At 45.0% G+C, this 21,785-nt stretch overlaps 2 protein-coding genes and 1 long non-coding RNA gene across 6 annotated transcripts in view; 2 read left to right on the top strand and 1 right to left on the bottom strand.

Annotated features, from left to right (window-relative positions):
- Nucleotides 1-11,956, top strand: part of sik3 (SIK family kinase 3) — a 33,458-nt gene extending 21,502 nt beyond the window's left edge. For all 3 annotated transcript variants that reach the window (XM_061046100.1, XM_061046098.1, XM_061046099.1), the window contains 11 exons: nucleotides 133-274; nucleotides 2,661-2,780; nucleotides 3,061-3,119; nucleotides 3,302-3,411; nucleotides 4,439-4,608; nucleotides 4,943-5,070; nucleotides 5,766-6,532; nucleotides 6,652-6,806; nucleotides 7,770-7,899; nucleotides 8,008-8,134; nucleotides 8,491-11,956. In XM_061046100.1, the coding sequence (XP_060902083.1) occupies nucleotides 133-274; nucleotides 2,661-2,780; nucleotides 3,061-3,119; nucleotides 3,302-3,411; nucleotides 4,439-4,608; nucleotides 4,943-5,070; nucleotides 5,766-6,532; nucleotides 6,652-6,806; nucleotides 7,770-7,899; nucleotides 8,008-8,129 (1,903 nt within the window). In that variant the 3' untranslated portion in view covers nucleotides 8,130-8,134; nucleotides 8,491-11,956. The remainder of the gene's footprint in view (nucleotides 1-132; nucleotides 275-2,660; nucleotides 2,781-3,060; nucleotides 3,120-3,301; nucleotides 3,412-4,438; nucleotides 4,609-4,942; nucleotides 5,071-5,765; nucleotides 6,533-6,651; nucleotides 6,807-7,769; nucleotides 7,900-8,007; nucleotides 8,135-8,490) is intronic.
- LOC132979843 (uncharacterized) overlaps nucleotides 1-21,785 on the bottom strand; it is a 700,158-nt gene that overhangs the window by 40,860 nt on the left and 637,513 nt on the right. The window lies entirely within an intron of this gene.
- On the top strand, nucleotides 14,778-21,612 carry LOC132980150 (transmembrane protein 25). Of its 2 annotated transcripts, none has more exons than XM_061046097.1 (9): nucleotides 14,778-15,218; nucleotides 16,267-16,380; nucleotides 17,414-17,758; nucleotides 17,837-18,127; nucleotides 18,315-18,446; nucleotides 18,534-18,567; nucleotides 19,796-19,905; nucleotides 20,719-20,805; nucleotides 20,899-21,612. In XM_061046097.1, exons 2-9 carry the CDS (start codon nucleotides 16,302-16,304, stop codon nucleotides 20,970-20,972), a joined length of 1,152 nt encoding a protein of 383 aa, XP_060902080.1. In that variant the 5' UTR covers nucleotides 14,778-15,218; nucleotides 16,267-16,301; the 3' UTR covers nucleotides 20,973-21,612. The 2 variants fall into 2 exon arrangements, with proteins under 2 accessions (XP_060902080.1, XP_060902079.1); XM_061046096.1 differs by having other exon boundaries at nucleotides 14,780-15,218; nucleotides 16,264-16,380.

The following is a 21,785-nucleotide window of genomic DNA, read 5'->3' as shown; positions in this document are numbered from 1 at the left end:
TGTGTCTGTATGACTGATTATGTGTGCGTCGCTGTGTCTGTCTTATCCGTCACATCGTGTTTTTGTATGTATGTGTGTGTGTATTTCTGTACACACGTGTTTGTGTCTGCTCCCTGTGGTCCCCCTCCTCAGATCCAGCTACAAGGACTGTAATACCCTTCACCTCCCCATGGAGCGCTTCTCACCTGTCAGACGATTCTCTGATGGCGCGGCCACCATCCAGGCTTTCAAAGCTCACCTAGAGAACAGCAGCCTCATCAAGCAACTCAAACAGGTACTCTGGACGTTAAATATTTTTCTCTCTTTCTGTCAGACAAATAGGGTAACGAAAAGTTCCTCAGAGGGACCTCCACACTCCCTGATCTTGAATGTAGCTATGCTAGGGGCTTGCAAAAAGTGATCTAACAAGGTGAAAAGTGCAGAAATTGTAATACATCCCAGCTAGTGTGATGCAATTTTGACTCTTAGGATTATAAAGCAACATCCATTGCCATTCGTTTCTCTTTTATTAGCCGAGGAGAACTCTGTGAAGTCAGAGTAAGAGCAGTCACGTACTGGATGAGCAACCCTAGGTTTTATATTCCACTCTGCCACCTCATGTTGTCCCCGTTGGCTTTGGCTGCTGCTTCACAGCGGAACAGAAACAGTAAAGCTCCACCAAGAATGTCTGGAGTAGGGCGAGTGAGTTCAGCAAGCTTTAAGCCCTTGTCAGTTCAGATAAAAGGTGAAATAAAACATGCGCTTATCGTTTAGTTTTTATTCAGCTAACTTCTAGTTGCAGAGATTTTTCCCCCCTGCAATTCAGAATAGACCTACAGGAGCGTCCGATGTAACAGCATGTCCCTGGCATGCTGAGGGTGTGCTAAGGCTAAACGCAGGGTTATAAAGTAAAAGGTGAAGTTGGGGTCACAGCAGCGCAGGAGAAAAGCTTACTCTCTGTGCAGAGTGGTGCAATAAGAGAAAGCCAGGACTCATCCTGTTGGGACAGAGTTTGAAAAATGGACAGCGTATGGTTTTAGGGTATTTGCTGCAGAATAGCATACTGTATATGAGTTATAGATCATGTGGTGAAACCCGGTGAAAGGTAGACGGCAGAATATACAGGGTGCTAGCTTTGTGCAGTTTGGTGCAGAAGGGAAGATTACAGTGTCCATGTTTTGTTCCAATCGGCTGATCATTTCATTTGCTCGACAGTTCTTTAAAGCAACAATATGTAGGAATTTGGTTTGTGTGCTTTCGCACCCACCGGTGGTCTGTGCATGCAACTACACTGTTATAGAGCACACGTGCGATTGTTGGCAATCAGAGGGTGGTGAAGCCAGGAAAGATGTTGTGAGAAGGGTGATTCAAAGATTCAAAATGTAGGTGCAGATTTGTAATACATACTGCTGAGGAGAGTCTGTGTGTAATGGAAATCACTGATTGAGTAAAATAGTGAACAGATCATGATGAGGATTATAAATCAGGATCATCTATGGCTGGACTTTTCTTTGTCCTGGATTTTTCTGTAAGTCACCAAATGATTCAATTAAATTCAAACCTTTATTCATTCTTGAAAGGACATTGAGGTTTCCCTCATTTAAATCCCAGTGATGTCCAAAGTGTGGACGAGGTGAATCAGTCTCAAAATCCTTTTAAAAAGTCAAAAGTTCAGACTCAGTGTCGTCTTAAAACAGGCCATGCATGGAGCTAAAACAAAGACTCTGACCTGAGAATCCCTCACACTGCTTATATTGACATGACATCAGCTGCACACTGACGCTCAGACAAGATTACCTGACCCAGTAGGAGGCACAGCCACTGCGAGCAGGATAATCATCATGTTCACTGTGGGTGCTTCATCTTAAGCATGTACTGACGTGCTGGGATTATCATTACACTTAAGTGTTAAGCAGGTTAATATGTGTAGAGGAAAGGTTAACACACATACATGACCTACTCGGAGGAAAGCACTGAGGAAGTGAACAACCTCAGTGCTCATATGTGTGGATATATAATCCTGATGGTTTCATGAGTATCAATATTAATGACTTAAAGACATCAGGTCCTGACATCTCACCTGAATGTCACAGGAACCTCACAGTGGGGGACTTTCCCAGTTAGACAGGACAGGGTAGCGGGAGGTCTCCTGAGGCAAGACATGACGTAAAAAGAATGACATGGAAGAAGCAGCAGAGCAAATACAACGCTATAATTAGAATATTTGACTTAATATCAATGCTATGTGTAGAGAATCACAACATCAACAAAAGAACAGAGAACAACATAATGCAGCAGTTTCATTAAGTGCACAGAGGTCGTACCGGCAGCTTGCAGACAGTCTATGGTCGTGCACTGATCACAGGAAATAAACGTCACCACCCCCTCCCACTTGCTCGTGGTGAATTCTCCTGATTATATCCTGCTGCGTTCTCACATCAGCTCACTCAGACTTTCTGCAGAAAAAATACGAGGAGGCTGACAGGAGAAACTCCGGGTAAAGTCAGAGCGAAGAATTCAAACATGCAGCTCACCCCGAAAACTTTTTCAGGAGCTTTTCAGGAGTTTTGTGCAAGTGTCATAGCGATATCAAAAGCAGAGTTATCATTCAACGTTGATTTTGCTTATCTGTTGCAAACCTAAATGTGGTCTACAATACTGTACATCTGGTATTCCAATAGGAGTGTGAGCAGCTCCAGAAGATGTATGCTGCCCAGCAGGATGAGCGATTCCTTGAGCACACCCAGCAACAGCATATCCTCTACCAGCAAGAGCAACAAATCCTCCACCAGCAAATCCAGGTAAGGCTCACAGAGGTTACCATCCCAAGTTAAGAGTGCACAGTCATGTTTTTTAACCCTTCATGCATTTCTCTTAAAAGTCTTGTTTCAAGTTTTGTAAAGTCTTCTGGTGTATGGAAGGCGTAAGTCGTCTTCTGAACATGATTCCTTTTTTTGGGGGGGACACTTACATTCTATTTCATGCATCATCACATGAAGTGAGGTGCACAATGTCATAATCACATAAACATATCATGGTATATTAAAGATCTGAGTCAAATGGTTTTTTTTAAATCCGCAGGGTCTGTCTTTAGGCCATGGGGAGAGCCAGCCCAGTCACCTAACCCACCAGCTCCAGAGGTACACACACACACACACACACACACACACACACACACACACACACACACAGTATTACTCATCAGCTATTGAGCGGTGAACAATGAACTTGATACCGTGGTGCAGTGCTATCGACTGAAGTGTTACATCATTGTCATATCTCTCTCTCTTCTCCTCTCCTACTCCACGCTGTCCTCCCTCAGGTTGCGTATCCAGCCCTCCAGCCCTCCGCCAACACATCCCAGCAACCACCTCTTCAGACAGCCCAACCAGAGCCCTCCGCCCGGCTCTGCAGGCATGATGCAAGGGCATGGTTAGTAATACTGTTGCTAGAGTGCTTGAATGCTCATCATATAGAAACAAATGTAGAGAAGTCGTTTTTTTAAATGCTGGTTTTGTTCTCAGGTTTTCTTTATAGGGGACTTGTTGCTTCAGGGCTCACTGCTAACTATTCACTCATACCTTAGCCTTACATTTGTTATCCATTGTTATGACGGTCGACCTACTGCATCTGTATTTATACATAAAAGCATGCAGCCAAAAGTGCTTCACTGAAGAGCAAAAAGAAAGGAAATAATAATTGAGATTAACAGCAATGGCTAAATGAATGATTTATGAAGATTTCTAAAACCAGGACATTGTCACCGATCAAAGACCTGGAAAAAGTCATCCATGCCTTGATATCATCCAGATTTAATTACTGTAGCTCTCCTGATTTTGGTGTCTGATATTTGCCTCCATACATCAATTACAACTTGTCCAGAATGCCTTAGCCAAACTGCTATAGAAGATCAGGAACATATCACCGCCATACTAGCATCCCTGCATTGGTTTTCTGTTTGCATATAAAGCCCTTCATGGCCTTGCTCCAACCTATATTACAGAACTCCTGTCCCCATAGAGTACAGCCAGACTCCTCAAATCACCTGATCTGGAGCTATCAACCCTCCCATGTACACATGTACACATCCAAAAATTTCCCAAACTAGTCCCTATTACAGGCCAGATTAAAAAGACTGGTCTTTTGTTTCTTTCTAAGAGTCCGCAGAGAGCTCATCACTTTGATATCGAGATGCAGGGTATTGTATATAAATCTTTTTGTGCTCGTGTGGAAAAACATGAAGCACATTTAAAAGGGAAGCATTCAAGGAACTTTGTGATTTGGCTGGAAAATTAGATATAAGATCTGCGATATATGGACGAGCAAGGTCATGTAAAATCAATTCTAAAAGAAAACAGTTACAGTAACATCAAGCTTATGATTGTTAATAAATGTTCATGTTGGATTTATGTAACTCAGTCCAGAGCTTTCGCTTTTAATGACATCTCGTTCCCACCAGGAGGCCCGTCACCAGTGCAGTACCAGCACGGTACTCAGGCTCTGTATCAGGGCCAGAGTGGCAGCCCACCTCCCACAAGCATGGCTCGAGTCTCTCTACCAACCAGTCAACAAGCAGCATCTGTTCGCCCCACCGTCCCGTTGGCTCCAGGTGTACCTCAACAACAGCAGGTGAATGCAGAGAGCCTGTGAAATCTGTGTTTGTTATTGTTCTCTGCTAAAACATATGTGTAACCGTTATAACTCCAATGATGTCACACCAACTAAAAGTGGAAGAATTGGGGGAACTGGTAGTCTAGCGGTTAGTGTGCACCACCCACCTACAGAGGCCAAAGTCCTTTAGAGCGGGTGACCCCGGTTCAAATCCAACATACAGCTCCTTTCTGCATGTCGTTCCCCACTCTCTCTCTCTTCCTAGTTTCTGACTCTATCCACTGTCAAATAATTTTAAAGCTTATCTATAGTGAATGTTTGCATTGATTTTTAATTTGTGTTCTTTCTACAGGTGACCATTCAGGTTCAGGAGGTTGAGCTGAGTGGTGGGGCGCAGAGACAGGGCACCTTTTTGGTGACGCCAGGTGGACACAGAGTGCTTGGGAAGCAGCTGAGTGCAGACAACGCCGAGTCGCACAGGTGACCCCATCCCATCATTTCACCACGTCACCTGATGGCGGCCAAACCCTCCCCTCTGTACCAATGGATTGTTTCTCTGTTTTCTCTTGTTTCATTTTTGTTTTTATAACACTCTCCTCTTCGCTGTATTTGATATCTTAATCACTGAATGCTTCTGACTGCTTGGGTTGTGTTTCATTTTTCTGCCATGTCTTTTGATTTTTTTTTCATTTTATTTTGAAACTTCTGACAGTAATACAGATGTTCAGACCAGAGCTTTAGTTTTCAAGAGGGTAAATTATCTGTAGTATTAAAATTTATGTAAATACCTCATGGACTTTTCCGAGATGACATCCTCAGCAAGTCCTTGGCCTCATTGTAGCTGGGTGAGTGTGGTTGGATCTAAATGTTTTTTGAAGCATTTGTAGCGTACAACATCAGTCATCCTGAGACCCCTCGACACAACCGACCCACAAGCAGACTCTGTCACCAGGCCTTCACTGAGAGAATGTGTAACCTCCTTCCAATACATACTTGCTTAACATTTATCCTTTACAAATGTCTTTACACCTCTCAGTGAATGCTTGAACTTGGACCTAGCCTGCAGTGTTTGCTTGGTTTTATGTGTGCAGTGATTTAATGAAGGCTTCCTGTAGATCGTTGAAAGATAGACCATGTGTAGATAATTAGCTCCTGCGTTTCCTTTTCCTATCCAGTCGCAGCCTTGGCCGCTTCACGTCCGCCTACGATCAGACCCAGTTCAATCCCCACCTCTTTTCTGGTGACGTCACCTCCCGTGCGGGCGGAGTGGTCGGCTCCTACAACCCCTACCTGCAGGGAGCCTCCCTCAAAGTCCCTGGACTGGATGGTTACCAGAGTGGGGTGGTGGGGACTGGTGGCTATGGTGCCCCGTCTACACTACAGCAGGCCCTGCTTTCCCCGACTCCTTTGGACTACCGCCCCCCTCAACAGCACGTCACCCCTACCCTGCAGGGCCTCCTGTCCCCACGGCACTCTTTAACAGGCCACGCTGATCCCAGACTGCCCCCTCAAGACTTGGCTGCCCTCCTGAAGAGGCAGAGCCCCCGGCCATGTTCAGCAACCCCAACACCACCCAGTGGTGCACCCCAAGAATATGGAGAGATGTTGCTCCTCCGCCAGCTGAGCCAGGGTGAGGTCTTGGAGCCACCTGCACCCCAGGGCGCCCCTGGAGGCCAACACTACCACCACCTCCTCCAGATTCGACCCCCAGATGTCCAAGCACCCCAGCACCCCCCCCAGGCTCCTTGTCCCAGCTTACCTCACTCGGAAAGCATGGAGGAGGACGATGTGCCGGCTGCCTACCACCACCCGCATGAGGGCCTGCTAGTCAAGGCAGTTGAAGCTCATGAGCTCCTGGGGTCTCCTAGAGGGGGAACGCCACCCTACAACTCACCTACACACAGGCATGGTGGCTTCATTAGGAATGCTCCAGCACCTCGAGGTAAGACCTGTTTCTGAAGTTTCAGAGATGAAGTTTATTTCTTGCTTGCCTTGGGGGGGGGGGGAGGGAATCAGTGCATAGTTTAACCATTGTGTACATATACTTATTTTTTCTGTCAGAACCTGAGCACGTGGAATGCAGACCTCAAGGGCAGGCCATGGAGGTGCCTGATCATAACGGTGTGGGCTATACTCGAGGTCCACAAGGTGACGCCTATAGGTCCCGTGGACAGCTACAGCGCCACCACACCATCCAGACCTGTGATGATGCCTACGTGAGTGAGACTATACTGCTCATTTTGTTCAACATACTGTTCACACACTTTATGATAAGCTGTAGAGAGTCTAGCGTTGGCTTCACTTTTGAAATAGGAGACACTAAAGGGATGTGATTCTTCTGGATTCGTCCAGAATCACAGATTTTCCATCGTGACTTAAACAATCAATGACAGCATTTCCCACATTGTTTCCTTTAGTGTAGTTATTTATTTTCTGAGAAGAAAACCAAGTTGGGTGGAGAAACAGAAAGCTCCTCATAACAAGCTGCCCAGAGACTGTGTGTCCTACATTTATTGGGAAGAACTTTAGCCTATCATTATAAACCCTGACACGAGGAGAAGGCAGAGTTCTCTGGTCAGTGAGCGTGTAGGATCACCTGGCTCTGCCCATGAAGGCAGAGAAGAGCAAACAGGAGACCAGGTTTCAATAAAGTCATTGTAATCACTGGCGACACAATCATTTATTTCGGTCACAAGAAAAAACAAAAACATTTTGACCGAAAAGGAGTAGGCTGAAGCTTTAGTATTACACCTACCCTTGTTACAAATCTTATTATTTAAGACACTACTAGTTTGGTTACAAAAAACAAAACATATCAGAACAAAATTTGTTCCAAGAATTTATTTCAAAACAAAACAAATGAAACAAACAAAAAACAAAACAGGAGTCACACTCACAAAAAATAATCAAACCGACCTTTTATATTTGTTAAACACAATTTTTTTTTTTAAACAAAAATTTTAATCTGGATCAGGTTGCCTGTCACTGTGGCCGGTATGTTGAGTTAATTCTCACAAGACTGCACAGAAACACCTCCATTTGGTGGGAAGTGGGTGCTCATTTCCAACCCTGGCATCAACACACTTTTAGCATGCCCAATAATCCAAACAACGTTTTGCCTTTTGACTAAGGCTTGTAGAAGCACATCAAGCTCTATGAGGTGTTTTCTAAAATTACAGGATCAGGCAGACCCCATGTCTGGGATGAGCCTGATGGCTGGGAAGGCACTAAGCTCAGCTCGCATGTCGGACATTCTCAGCCAAACGTCACTGACAGGAAGCCAGCAGCTGCGCCAGCGGGAAGAGTCAGGTTAGTAGGAGGCCAGCATCCCTCTTCCTTTAAATTACACCCAAAAAAATGTGTGTTTTTCTTTTCTTTTCTATCCATGTCAGTAAAAGATGTTTGTCTCTCTTGCAGTGTGTGATGTTGAAGAGGAGCTCCATGCTGCAGCCTGCTACCCCTCCTCCTGCACCAGTGACATGCTCCTCAGCTACAAGCCCCCTGACCTGCAGTACAGCATGGAGCAGGCCGGGGTTTAGCACAGGTACACACACACACACACACACACACACACACACACACACACACACACACACACACACACACACACACACACAGCCGCCAAACCTTTTCCACCAGGCACCTTTTGGTTTGGCATCATCTTGAAATGTAATAAACATGCAGTAACTGCCTTCACTTCTCACTTTCATGGTTTACTGAACATAAAATGTTATACCTTATAACCCAAACATTATTGATCCCATAAAGGATTGGCCCTCATCAGGTTATAAATGAGGTGACACGCTCTGACACAAGTGTAGCTTGGTGCTTTTTAGTCATTTCTGATTTGTTGATATCGTTTGTCACAACTTGTCTCCCCCCCTGTTGTTCTTCTTGCAGGACGGGGTCTATCCTGCATACAGCGGTCCATATCAGCCATCCTGAGTTGTGTTGACTTGAGTTGAGCAGCATCACGCCAAATCACCATCGTCTGCCCAAGCGAGGGCGCTCTACGTCCATCTTGTCTGTCTCCATCTGTCCCTGGGAGGGCAGGTTCAAAACTAGAGTGGGGGAGTGTGGGTGGGTTATAGACATTATAGGGGAGGGGGGGAACAGGTAGGGCCCTTGGGTTTTTAAGTGCTAGCAATTTCTGTCCGTACATCCAGCGATTATAGCTGTGGGTTGTCTCCTGTTTTTAGCTTCCATCATGCGTAGATGGGGGTTTCACTCCTCCCTCTTTAGGCTCCGCCCTCCCCATGACAAACCTGCCCCTCCTTCACGCCCACCTGCCGCCCAAACCAAATCCTCCTCTTTAACCCCTTTGTCCTCTTATAACTGTTGGCATACTTCATTATGTGCCTCAATGGCCAACGCATTGATACTGTCATACTTTCAAATACATAAGAGTCCAGTAACACAATAAGCATACACACTGCTGCCACAAACCCAAAGTATTCACATCAGTTGTGAGTGTGTGTGCGCGTGCGTGTGTGTGTGTGCTGCGTGTGTGCGTGTGTGTTTGTGTGTGTGTGTGTGCGTGCGTGTGTGTTTGTGTGTGTGTGTGTGTGTGCGTGCATGGCTGACCAGAAGAGGTGAGCAGAGGGAGAGGTGTGAGAGGTTCAGTCTGCTCCTCTGCGCCCCCTCCCCTCCTGCTGTCCCGCAGCAGATCATTCCGGAGCAGGCTGAAGTCTCGGCGGCGGCGGCGGCCCCCTTTTGTCGGCCGTGTGGCGGGTGTTTGGGTCAGGGTCTCCAACATGGGCAACCAAATCGCTCTCTCCAAAGATGGAGCTCAGTGACATCGCACAGGACAAACCAGCTCTCATTAATTTTATGTTGTTGTTGTTTTTTTTCCCATTCATTTAATTCTTTTTTTTTGTTTTAATTTTAAAACTATTTTTTACGGCTTATGTCCCTGTAGGCATTATGGTCAATATTGTTACTCTTATTGTTATTACTGTTTTCTGTAAAAGAGGTTTTATTATAATGAATATTATTATTATTATTAAAGGAAAAAAAAGTTCTGTGTTGCAAAGACGACAACATTGTTCTTTGATTACTTAAGTAATTTCTGCACTTTCGGTTCCAGCTATCCTCTCTTGTCCGTTTCTTCCTCGCAGCCCCCTCTGCTGCGCCCCCGTTTCCCACCATGCTGTTACCCTGCTTTCAAAAATCCTACTCCCCCCCCCCCACCTGACTTGTGTTACCCCCTTTTTCCATGCTCCTCCTCCCGTTCCATGTCAGTGACCGTGTATTGCATTGTGAGTAGTTTTACCAGACATTTTCTCCTTTCCTTGTACAGTAACGCCATGTATAGAACGCTATTGCAATTTCTGTATGAAATCTTCTTTTTTGTTACTTTTCTTAGTTGTTTTTAGACGTTGTTGGGAGGCTTTTTTTATATTTGTATTGTTTATCATTTGTATTTTTGGATGTCTTTAAAATCTTTTTGTTTTTTTGTTTAATGACTCTTTGAGATTTCTAGCCAAAACAGGATGGAGAGAAGAGAGACGGTGCTCTCTCTGTGTCGTTTAAAAAAAAAAGATTGTTCTTATTTGTTTTAATATTGTTCTATCGAGACACTTGAAAAAAAAAAAGAGGAGGTTAATTATTATTTTGTGTTGCTTTTTAAAGTTATCATTTCAATTGATGTTGTTGTGACTCATTCTTGTTGAAGCCTGTTTTCTGTTACTGGTGGATTGGGGAGGGGGGGGGGGGGGATTTGTGGCAGGCTATACAGGGTCAGGCTTTGGGTTTTGTCTGGGTTGGTCCGGGTGCTACAGAGACTTGACACAAGTAAAAACAAAAAGACAAAAAAACAAGGGAGTAACTTGTAAAATAGCTGACATATCATCCCAAACATCACGAGCCTGGAGATGGACAAACCCCACTTCTCTTTTCTCTCTCTCTGGCTGCGCTATCTATCTGCTGTGACCCCACCCACCAACTTAGAGGACATCGGCTTGTGATTGGACGGACAACGCCTTAAGGATGTGGTCCCTCCTCCCCCAAGCTCACCTAGTTACTATGGCAACCAAGGAGGATGACTACAACTACTATGTTACAGGACTCCCATGTTTCAGTTTTTTTTTCCTTTTAACATCGCCTATTTGGACCTTTCTTTGCCCCCACCCCCCAGAGCCTGGATGGGACGGTTGGAGGAGGACACAGATGCATTTCATGAACAGTTGATATGTCTTGGTGTAGTCGGGATACACCTGGAAACATCTCCTAAACAAAGAAGGGAAACATTTCAGGGAGTGACTGCAGGAAGTAACTGTGGAATCAGAACTCCTAAGCAAGAGGAATACAGACGGGGGGGGGGGGGGGGGGTGTGAAGAGTGGGCAGGTTTGCCCCAAACTAAATCATGTCCATCGAGGTCTGAGCCCGAAACTGAGTCAGGCTCGAGCGCAGCCAGATGGGAGGCTACCGCACACTGGGGACCACAGCTGAAGGTTGAACCTCTCCCTTATTAACTTCTATATATCCGCCTCTTGACACCCCTGGATGTTGAGTCGACATGGAACCAGCGAGAGACTTTGGTGACAGATTAAAGCTCCACTTCTGTGTTCACACGGGCTAAACCGACTAGCTAACTCTTTGTACGCTACATACGTAAATACCGAGGGGTGAGGATGGTGTCATGCTGCCTATGCTTACCATTAACACAATGTTACTTTCGGTCTACCCACCTCCACGCTTTCCTGGGAGAGGGCGGGAGTAGCTTTGGTGATAAATCCAAAAAGCAGGAGTATACAGTGAAGTTGGATTTGCTCATTCTTTAAAAAAAAAAATAAAAAAAAAAAGCCAAAACAGAATTGATAGAGAGAATGTTGGGAGTGCTTATTGGGGATTTGAGAGGAAACTTCTGGAATCAAAGACACTGCATGTTTCCTGTCCCATAGCAGGATATGAACTCTCAAATTAAGACCGGAGGCTCCTCTTTGTCTGATGGCAGAGGTGTTGTCAGATCAAGGGGTGAAGTTTGGCACAGAAAGTAACAGTTTCAGTAAATGGGAAGCATTGAACATTCTGTAGAGATGTCATCTTCTGCTTGTTCAGACTGACCCCAGCCCCCCCCCCCCCAACCTTTTTCTGTCTTAACTCCTCCATCCCTCCCCCCTCTATTTTTTTCCCCGATCGCAGCCTCCCTGCTCAACAAGCCAGCTCTCTGCTCCTGTCCCTTAGGTTCATTTTGTTTTATATTGATTCATTTTTGTCTTTATTTTTTTTTTCTGTTTTGTTTTTCTGTTCATTTCTGTTGAGTACAAAAATACTAAAGTGCAACAACAATGATTAAAAAAGAATATCAACCAAACTGAGATGATAAATAAATATATATAAATAAAGAAATAATTTAAAAGGTCATGACTTGAGTGTCTTTTTGTTGGATGCTACAAAAACCCCTCGTACCTTTAAAGTTAACTTGCAGATCCCCGTTTTACAACGAACATATAGTGTTACAAAGCTGGATGTCCAAACTAAACGTGGGCAAAGTGTCAGATCATGATTACTCCAAAATACATTTAATGTTGGAGTAATCCCAGGATGAGTCTGCAGAGGGTGCTAAATGGCTTAATTTGCAAATCATGCGATATGAAATCAAGAATTTCTGTTCTGCAAAGTGTTGACACCTCTTCCATAGACTCTCTTCTCCCAGCACTGGAGATCAGCCCTGGCAGCCCTGCAGTGTTCTGCCCCCCCTGGAAGGCTTCCAGAGAGCTGACCAATCAGATGAAAGTGAGTTATGTGGGGACCAGTTAAACCGAAGGTAGCTGATGGCTAGCTTTAGCTTCATCTGACTGCATCAAAATGGTTTGAAAGCACGGTTGTTGAGCAGTGTTAAACACTGTTAAGTGCATTTGGCCTTTCTGTAACAAAACCTCATCAATCAAACAGAAAAAAATGCTTTCAATGTCTCATGAGCAAATGTAACCTACTCTCTATCTGAAAGGTCGTCAGTTTTTAATCCATTGGTCCATCTTCAGGTGCATGTCCCGTTCATCTACAGAGGGAACGTTTTTCTGCAGATCCTCTTTCTCCTGTACAGTCCCCCCTCTGGTGTGTGAATCACAAAAGAGCGTGGCTGTTCGTGTTTATGCAGGATCACCACTGGCTGCCATGTTTCTCCTCTTTGCATCCTGACATTCTCACCTGTGTGCAGACTCCTTGTGTGTCTGTTCTTGTTCTCCTGCTTTTCTCCCAACTGTTTGTTCACATTGAAAGCTCCCTCTGGAGAAAGCAAAGATGTGTGAGGTTGGCAGTTTTCCTTTGATCCTACATCTTTCCAAAGGTGTGTTGCCGTACTCCAACAGTGAACTGTAGGGGTCGCCATTATTACATTCCGATTTTAATAGTCCGTACTGTTCTTTCTGCCTGTCCATTAGACTTGGCTTGAGCAGAACTAGATGTTGGATTCCTGAATTCTCTCAGTTCTTTACCTGAGATGACATCATCAGGTATGCCATGCCTGGCAAACATCAATTTCATAGCGACAATGACACTGCAACTGGTGGTGTCTCTCAGCTCTGTGATTTCTGGGAACTTTGAAAAGTGGTTCACATAAAGAAGAAAGCCAGATCCTCTGCAGTGGAAAAGATCGGTCCCCACTTTCTCCCATGGTCTTTCCAGTACTGGGTGAGGGAGTAACGGCTCCCTTGGGTTTACTCTTTCTGTTCTCATTACAAACGGCCCATTGGGATCAAACCGTCTCCTCATTATGTGAAGACTACGTTACATTACGTTTGGCCAATACAAAATGTCTCTGGCTCTCGCTGTGCACTTCACAATCCCTAAGTGTGACTCATGGATTATGTTTAGCATGTCTTGTCTCAGATGATGTGGAATAAGGAGCTTTCAGTCCAGGTGTGTGTGTGTGATATCTCTTAATGTCCAGGAGGACTTTAAGTCCCCTCAGTGTAATCTTTTTCATAGCTGCACTTCAGGGTCCTCTGCTGTGGCTTTTCCAAACTTATGCAGCTTTTTCTCCGACACTGGTAGCTGAGTTGAAACAATGCTCACTCACCTCCAACCCTTTCTCCAGCAGATCTTCTTTCTGCTCCTTGAGGAATGCTTGGCTTCAATCTGTAGTTCCTTGCCTGGCCTGTAGGTGACACTAAGGCTCTCATGTATCTTTGCAGCCTTAAAGCAGCATCCTCTGTAGCCGCATGGCAGCTTGGTGGAAAGGCTTTTAAAAGATGCTTTCAAGCAGCTTGTGGTTGCTTTCTACATGAATGTCTTTTCCATAAGCATACTGATTACATTTTTCACAGCCGTGTTCAAAAGCTCTGTCTCGATCTGCATGTACCTGCGCTGACAGCCAGTGAGTGCTCTTGACCCATGTGCTACAGGCCCTCCATCCTTCAGTGTGACTGCAGTATGATTGCATTAACTAAGCGTGTGATTGGTGGGTTGACGTCTTAAAACTTCTGAGTTGGAGCGTTGATGACTAGCTGGCTGAGTTGAGTTGTTTGGAACTCCTCAGAAACGACGCAAACTGAATGTCCCATAGGAGCCGTCATGTTTAGCACCCTTTCTGCATGATATTATTTGAATCTGTTTACGTTTAAGAATGTGATACAGGGCCAAAATGTCTAAAATATGCAGCTTTGTATAAGCTTTGTTGACATGTTTTATTAATGATCTATGTATGAGTTATACATTATTTTTACTTCCAAGTAATGGCATAAAAAATCTAAAATACTGTAATTTGCAAGGGGCACTTTAAACTGGAATTATGCATACGTGCAGGAAATACACCTAAGTTATATGAGTGTTTCCTTTGTCTGAGTTTGAGCTGCAGTGCTCTGCATGCTGCTGCTCAGGTCTGTACAGCTGCACTGCAGAGGCTTTCCAGTCTGAAGTAATTGAGCTCAGACCGTGTGAGCCATGTAGAGTCTCAGCCTTTGTATATTACCTAGGATTACTTTAACCTGAACGTGAAGGATGGAGGAGAGAAAGGAGATATGTGTATCCTTCTGAATTGACAGCTCACTCGCCTCTATCCACCACAGCCCTGTGTTCAATCCCCGAGCAGATCGTTAAAAATCGATGTCGTGCACAGAAGTTCTTCTCTTCTGTTCTATCCTGTAAATCCTCCTCCTCTCTCCCATTTGGCTCTTTTTTTTTTGCATTTGTCACGAGTCTGTGCCCACGGCTTCCCCTGCTCCCTCTCTCTATTTCTGCATCCTCTACCTTTCTCCCTGCCTTCATTTTCTCCTCTCTCCTCCTCTCTTTCTCTCTCCTCATCTGCCTGCTCCTTTTTTCCCCTCCCTCCCTCTCCTCATCCCCTTCCTCCCTTCCCACTCTCTCCTCTCTGGAGTGGCGGCAGCGTGACTGCCTGCGTCACCCAGCCAGCTAGTGAATGCTGCTACTGGAGCTGCCGTACCCTGCACAGAGCCCTGTGTGTGTGTGTGTGTGTGTGTGTGTGTGTGTGTGTGTGTGTGTGTGTGTCCGGTGTGTGTGTGCGTAATTGTATGAGTGTACGCAGATGGGAAAGCAACTGAGTCAGGGAGGGCTGCCTCTCATCGCCTTGCTGTTATCACCATCCTTCACTCTCCCTCCTCTCCTCCTCTGCTGCCATGGAGCTCCAGCAGGCTGAATCACAACATCGTCTGCAGAAAGCGCTGAGGTAATACTGAATGTGTTGTAGAGGGCTTTTTTTTAAAAAAAAAACAACAACTGTATTTAAGTGCACACATCTGCAATGAAATGCCTGCATGCAGCCTCTTTGTAGACCCACAGTGTAATGTTTAGCGCTTATCTGCCTCATCATCACATTTCTTCTGCATGTCAGTGAAATGCCAGCATCCTCAAGATGAAGAAGAAGAAGAGCTGGAATACCTTCTAGCATGTCTGTGTGTGCTCTCTTGGTAGCGCCGAATGTGTAGGAATCTTGAGTGTTTCCTTGATGGCTCAGTTCCTGCTTTCTGAGTTTCTCACACTGATCACGTGACCTATATAGCAAAGCAAGCACAACACATTACTCATTCCCTGCACTCACTGTGTGTGCCTGTGAACAAACAGCATCAATTCAAGCAGGCCTGTGAATGTGTGGAGTTGTAGTGAAAGGGCAAGTGTGCAAACCAAAGCAGGACAAGGCGTTAAGTCACTGGAGAAGTGAGAGAGGCTTCTCTCCATTGCTGTGTCCTTGTTATATTGCTTTAAATGTTTCTCTTCTGAAGCGCTGTCTGCGTTTACAAATCCCAACAAATAGTATCAACGTCTTTACAGGGAGGATAACAGAATGACAAGTTATACCTACACCCTCATGTGCCCACACTAGATTAATCTAAAGGCAAAGATTTGGATTTGTGAGCTTGTGTTTTGAGAAATCTGTCTCTGAAATTTCTGTTCCTATACAAACAAAGAGCCATGTGGCAGCTGTGGCTCAGTGGTAGAGGCGGACGTCTCTCAACATGAAGGTCAGAGGTTTCTTAAGTATCCTTGGCCAAGACATTGAACCCTAAATTACGCTGCTTTGTGTGAATGCATTTGAATGGAGTAGTAATGTTGAGTGCTTTATGTAGCAGCCTCTGCCATCAGTGTGTGACATGTTAAAAACGATTTGAGTCGTCAGAACACTAGACAAGCTCTATACAGGTCATTTTACCTTATCATGGAGAATATATAAAGCCTAAATATAAAGTAATTGTCTGCATGTTATTTCCTCTCAGCAGGTAGTTGTGTGTGTGCGGTGCTCCGTCTGGCCAATATGGAGCGCGGGTGTCTGAGACGGTGGGCATCGGGCTCTGCTGTAGTGTTCCTTCACACGCTGGCCTTATCATGGACAGGTAAGACTCAACAGTACCTTACAGCTCACAATACCTGCTGCCTTACACTATTATTATTGTTATTATTATTGCACAGCACCTGTTTTAATGACGATTGAGTTAAAAAAAAAAAAAAGACATCCATGTTGTCTTTGTCTTTTCTAATTTCACTAAAAGGTGGTCTTAAATAATATTTAAAAAAAATATTTGAAACAAGTTTATTATAAGTTTATTTTTTAGGTTGTTTCCTTTTGGAAAATAAAAAGTGTAATATTTGTGAATTTTTTTCTGTACGTACATCTGACTTATGGCTGCATGGTGGTGCAGTGGTTAGCGGAGGTTCCTGGTTTGAATCCCCGTTTGACAGGAGCTTCTCTGTGTGGAGTTTGCATGTTCTCTCCGGGTACTCCGTCTTCCTCCCACAGTCCAAAGACATGCTCCTTAGGTTAACTGGGGACTCTAAATTGCCCTTAGGTGTGAATGTGAGTGTGTCTGGTTGTCTGTCTCTATATGTCAGCCCTGTGATTGACTGGTGAACAGTCCAGGGAGTAATCCCGCCTCTCGCCCAATGACAGCTGGGACCGGCTCCAGCGCCCCCGCAACCCTGAACGATAGCTCTGGCTGCTCAAATTTTGGAAGGTAGCTGGTGTTTTTACTACGATGGAGGTTTAGATATTGTAGGAGCACAACCCGAGCTTGTTTCTTTGTCCGTTAGTGCGCCCAATTGAACAACAACCATTTTTTAATTCAAACAACAAAACTGTTTAAAACACGTTAGAGGCAAATGAGACTGTACCGTGTAAGATCCTTGGACTGAGGATTGTAAGTCCCTGAACTCTTCTGACTGATGTAGGTTAGAAGGCACGCAGGAAGCAGACCTAATAAGAGTATGATCGTGTTAGAGTCTACTTATAGACGAAGAAGACCGTCCAACACGTGCATAAAAACAAACTGTGAAAGAGTGAGTATGAACATTGCTGTCTGTTTCGTCGGCCTTGAGCTGATATTTGTACAGCCTACACCTTTTTAGAACAACAGCAACTTGTATTTTCAGGTGCTATTGAACCCGCCCCAAAAATTGACGGACGGCACCGAGCAGCTTTGACACTGCAGGAGAACATGACGCACCGGTTCAGCTGCCAATCAGACGGCTGGGATCCCCGCGCCCCTCCCCTGCTAACCTGGTACCTGAACGGGGAACAACAGAGAGCGCCATCACCCAACCGTGGACGCCTGGTGATGACATCGAAGGAAGATTCTGATGTCATGAGACCAGGGGCCAATCCCAACAGCACCTTCTCTCTGCGGGCCAGGAAGTGGGACAGGGAGCTGGTGTGTGTGGCGTCAGACCCCAGGACGGGAGAGAGCTACAATGCCACGGTCACACTCAATGTCCAGTGTGAGTCTGTGTGAAATCAGATTTCTTCCATTGAAACGATAACCACAGTAGGTAAAGTTCCTCTCCTCTTTTCCCTAGTTCAGCCAGAGATCCTCAGGGTGAACGCCCACTACAGTGCAACCTCGGACCCTGGCCTCTCCCTGGTCCTCTTCGCCTTGATCCGCTCCAACCCGCCTGCCACCATCACCTTCGTGGACCAGTCCGGCCAGCCAGTAGCCAACACCTCAGACTTCCTCATCCTGGATTCACGAAGCTACCCATGGCTGACCAATCACTCTCTAAGGGTCATGCTCAGCAGCCTATCAGGAAACATCTCGCTCAACGCCAGTAACAGTGTGGGAACTGTGCAGAGCAACCTCACACTGGCAGGTGGGTGATGGTGAACGGACACTCATACAGTCTCTGTAATGCTAAGATAACCATCTCTTAGGGCGTTTTCACACCTGACCTGTGGTTTGGTTAAAACGAACTTGAGACCGTTCATTTTTGGCGCTGTGAAAGCTGTCAACCAAACCCTGTTTTGTCCTTGTTCCTCTCCCTCTACTTGTCTCTCCAGAGTTCCTGCAGTCTCGTGTCGAGGTGCCCATGCTGGGAATAGTGACCGGAGGAGCCATGGCCTTCATGGCGCTCCTCATCCTCAGTCTGATCGTTCTCTGCCTCATGCAAAAAAACAAGAGCAAGTCCATCGGTGAGACTGCAGTGTGGAATGTGCATTGTAGTATGTAACGCTAATTTTAGATGTGTAATACATCTTCATCCTGCATTTGTGTTACAGATGAGCCAGTGGAAATTCTGATGACCAAGAAAAGGTAAATAAAGACTTCTGTTTGGGGATGGGTTTTTTTTTGTGTGCTGTAAAATATGCAAACGGAGTAAAAGTGACACCAACACTGGTGGAGAAACAGTCAGCAGGTAACAATAACCAGACATGTTCGTAGAGGATTTATGGTAGAGCTAGTTGGCTGTTTCGATCCAAAAGTCTGTTGTGGCCTAAAGCGATAATTTACAGGGGGCCCCTCCAACCAGCATTCATCAGACTAATGTCATAAATAATCTGACACCAAGTAAAATTGTTAAATGTGAACTGATTTTATACATTAACTTCATTTTCAAAACATAGATGTTAATAACAATAACACCATTTATTTCCTCTGGTGACATTCACTGTCAAATGTTTTCACAGCAATAATACATGCAACAGTCAGCACAATAAGAGTAAAGTGCTGTCAAATGGGGCCATGTTAGGGGGACGGGTTCCTACTGCCATTGCAAACTTTGCACATAGTTTGTCAGACTTGGGGGGCCCTCTACTGGCCTGGGGGCCCCAAGCGGTTGAACTGCCATGCCTGTTGACAATCAGCGCCCCTGCACTGTTTTTTTCCAGATCCAACACCCTGAGGGGATTGCTGCCAACCCTTTGAATCCATATATCTTATGTCTTATAGTGCGCCTGAGTTTGGCTCACGTTTGCACAAGATTATGCAGAGGTAAAACACATGAAGATGAAAGGTTTGAGTTTTTATTAGTTTTTAAAGATGGCAGCTGAACAGGCTGCCTGTAACCCCTGCATTCAGTCTTAGTTAAAGTAGCTGCCCCCTGCCTGTTATCTAGTGAGAGAATAAATTGGTGAACTATTCCTTTAAATTGTTAACATTATTTGTGGGGATGTAGCTCCACATACAAGTTTGAAACATTGGGAAAAGGTAGCAGGTGTCCTTCAGACTGTTTCTAGATGCTGACTAGGTTTATTGCAATGTTGCACATAAACACGTCACCTGTCACTACTGGAGAATTATACTTTTTTTATATTGAAAATAATCAATATAGGACTAAGGCTTGCAAGTCATGGACACACTCAACGACTTGTTTGAGGTCTTGTCTAATAATTTCCCTCTTTGCATCACAAGTCGATCGGGTGCAAAACACTGATGGAAGCATATTCGTGCTCTTATGAATACTTTATGTCCATCCTGCAGAACAATAACTCATCTAGTCTAGGTTTGATACCTCTCCTCTTTCCTCCATTGTTCTGCACAGTGAATCTGCCATTCTGAAGGTGGAGAAGGCAGATAAGACCCACATCCCCAGAGAGAACATGTCTCTGCCTTCAAACATGCAGCTCAATGACCTCAGCACGTTGAGAAAAGGTAAGAGCGCTAAAACAGCCTTAGTCACAAAACACATAACTTCAGTTGTTTCCACAACCAACAAGAAGCAATATGTAACTCTGACACCTAGTGTTTAAAATGGGTACTGCAGTCCAAATTAAAAACGTTGTAGAGAGCTGTCTCCCCCCCCCCTCCTCCCGAGAGTCGATGCTCACACAGGTTGCCATGTGGTGGACACTGAAGCTTCAGTGTTTATCCAGCTCTGCATCGGTCTGTAAACCTTTCTGTGTTCTAACCTCTCTCCATTTTTCAAAAGCATCTCCAACATTGATCCTAGTTTGAGCAGGTTTCTGCTCGTGGAGCTTATTAGAAACATGCAGAGGCTTTTTAGGTCAGGTACAATCACTTCTATCTGAACCACTTCTCTTGACCACTTCCATCACTGCAACACCTGTTGATTTGATCTGATAACTGCTCTCATACCTGACAAACCGAGGGGCGTCCAAAACGGCCGTGTTGGGGTAGCCTTAAAACCGCCTACCTTCTCTGGTCCAAACAAATCTAGAGCATTCAGGACCAGAATCTAAAGTTAGAAGGAGGACATACTGGCTGCTGCATTGTTGTCAGAGAAGCCAGCACTTCAACATAGCATGTTTCCTTAATGTCTTGGAGGCGTTATGGAGGGACAAAGTCATCGCCCCTCCGTATCTGGACAGAGGTCAGGAATCAATATGAACGTGATGACAGCTGAGCTAAGTTACGACACTTTTGCAATGACAGCAGTCTGAATAGGGGCTTGTGTCCTTTACATTTTTTGGGGCTTCCTTCCTTCCTTGCATTCCTTTTTCGTAGCCCGAGAGGCCGCTCAGCAGAACAGCGTGGGAGAGAGGAGAGCGGAAGAGGAGGAGGAAGATCTGTCATTAGCCTATGCTGCCAGAGGTCAGGGAATAATACTCTGATACTGCTCAATGTTTTTCTACTTCAGAGTTAATGTTGTCCTTTGTTTGAATGTTTTATCTTGATGATTTGCAGGTTTCGCCAGATATCCGATGGTGGGCTACATCTACAAGGTGAACAGCACAAGCAGCGAGGAGATCTGGCTCTGACCAACCACAAAGTGACACACAAACACACACACACACACACACACACACACACACACACACACACACACACACACACACACACACACACACACACAGTGCATGCATGCAAAAATACTTACAACAGTGCTGCTGTCCAAGAGGGAACCCAGAACAACTGCCAGTCAGTCATTCAACCAAATATCAGTCGCCCGGAAAAACTACAACACCCAGTTTCGACACACTCTGTTTCTCTGACAGGTTCTCAACTTTCTTGTTCACAAATCAAAAACAATGTTGGTGTTTTTTGTCTTTCTGATTCAGTGTTCTGGTCCATGATGTGTCGTCTCAATAACCCCAAAGTATAACCCCCGACATGAGAACGCTCATATTCCCTATCTTTAATTTCCTCCTGTAACCATGTGCTCCTCATGTCCTCCTCCCCGGCCGCATTACTGGAATGCATTACTTGTTCCATGCTTACACCAGAATGTGCAAGATAACGTACTGTATGTGAAATGTGACTGATGCTATCCAAACGAGACGGTACATAATTAAAGATATTTGTATATGAACCTGTAACATGTCATGTACTGTATATTTGTATGCATATGTATATGTGTATAGAAGAGGACGTCTAATAAAGATAATATAAAAAATGGTGTGAAGTGGCTGCAAGACTTGGCTGCAGGTGTATTGGCACCCACCAGGGGGCACTGTAACGCGCTTTATGAGGCTGGGCGTGTGTGGGCTTCCTGCTTATCATGAGGGTGTTGAGTTCTTGTGAGTCATTATGAGTGAAAGCTGTGTGTTAAAGCGATTGTTACACTCTGCAAA

This window comes from Labrus mixtus, chromosome 9, assembly GCF_963584025.1.
Source record: "Labrus mixtus chromosome 9, fLabMix1.1, whole genome shotgun sequence".
Classification (NCBI taxonomy): Eukaryota; Metazoa; Chordata; class Actinopteri; order Labriformes; family Labridae; genus Labrus; species Labrus mixtus.
This window is presented reverse-complemented; position numbering and strand designations above follow the sequence as displayed.

Excerpts from the sequence above, each read along its gene's own strand:
- LOC132980150 (XM_061046097.1), top strand. The coding sequence starts at position 16,302 with ATGGAGCGCGGGTGTCTGAGACGGTGGGCATCGGGCTCTGCTGTAGTG. Across the intron at positions 18,568-19,795 it reads ATTCTGATGACCAAGAAAAG|TGAATCTGCCATTCTGAAGG; the intron begins GTAAATAAAGAC and ends TGTTCTGCACAG. Across the intron at positions 20,806-20,898 it reads ATTAGCCTATGCTGCCAGAG|GTTTCGCCAGATATCCGATG; the intron begins GTCAGGGAATAA and ends GATGATTTGCAG.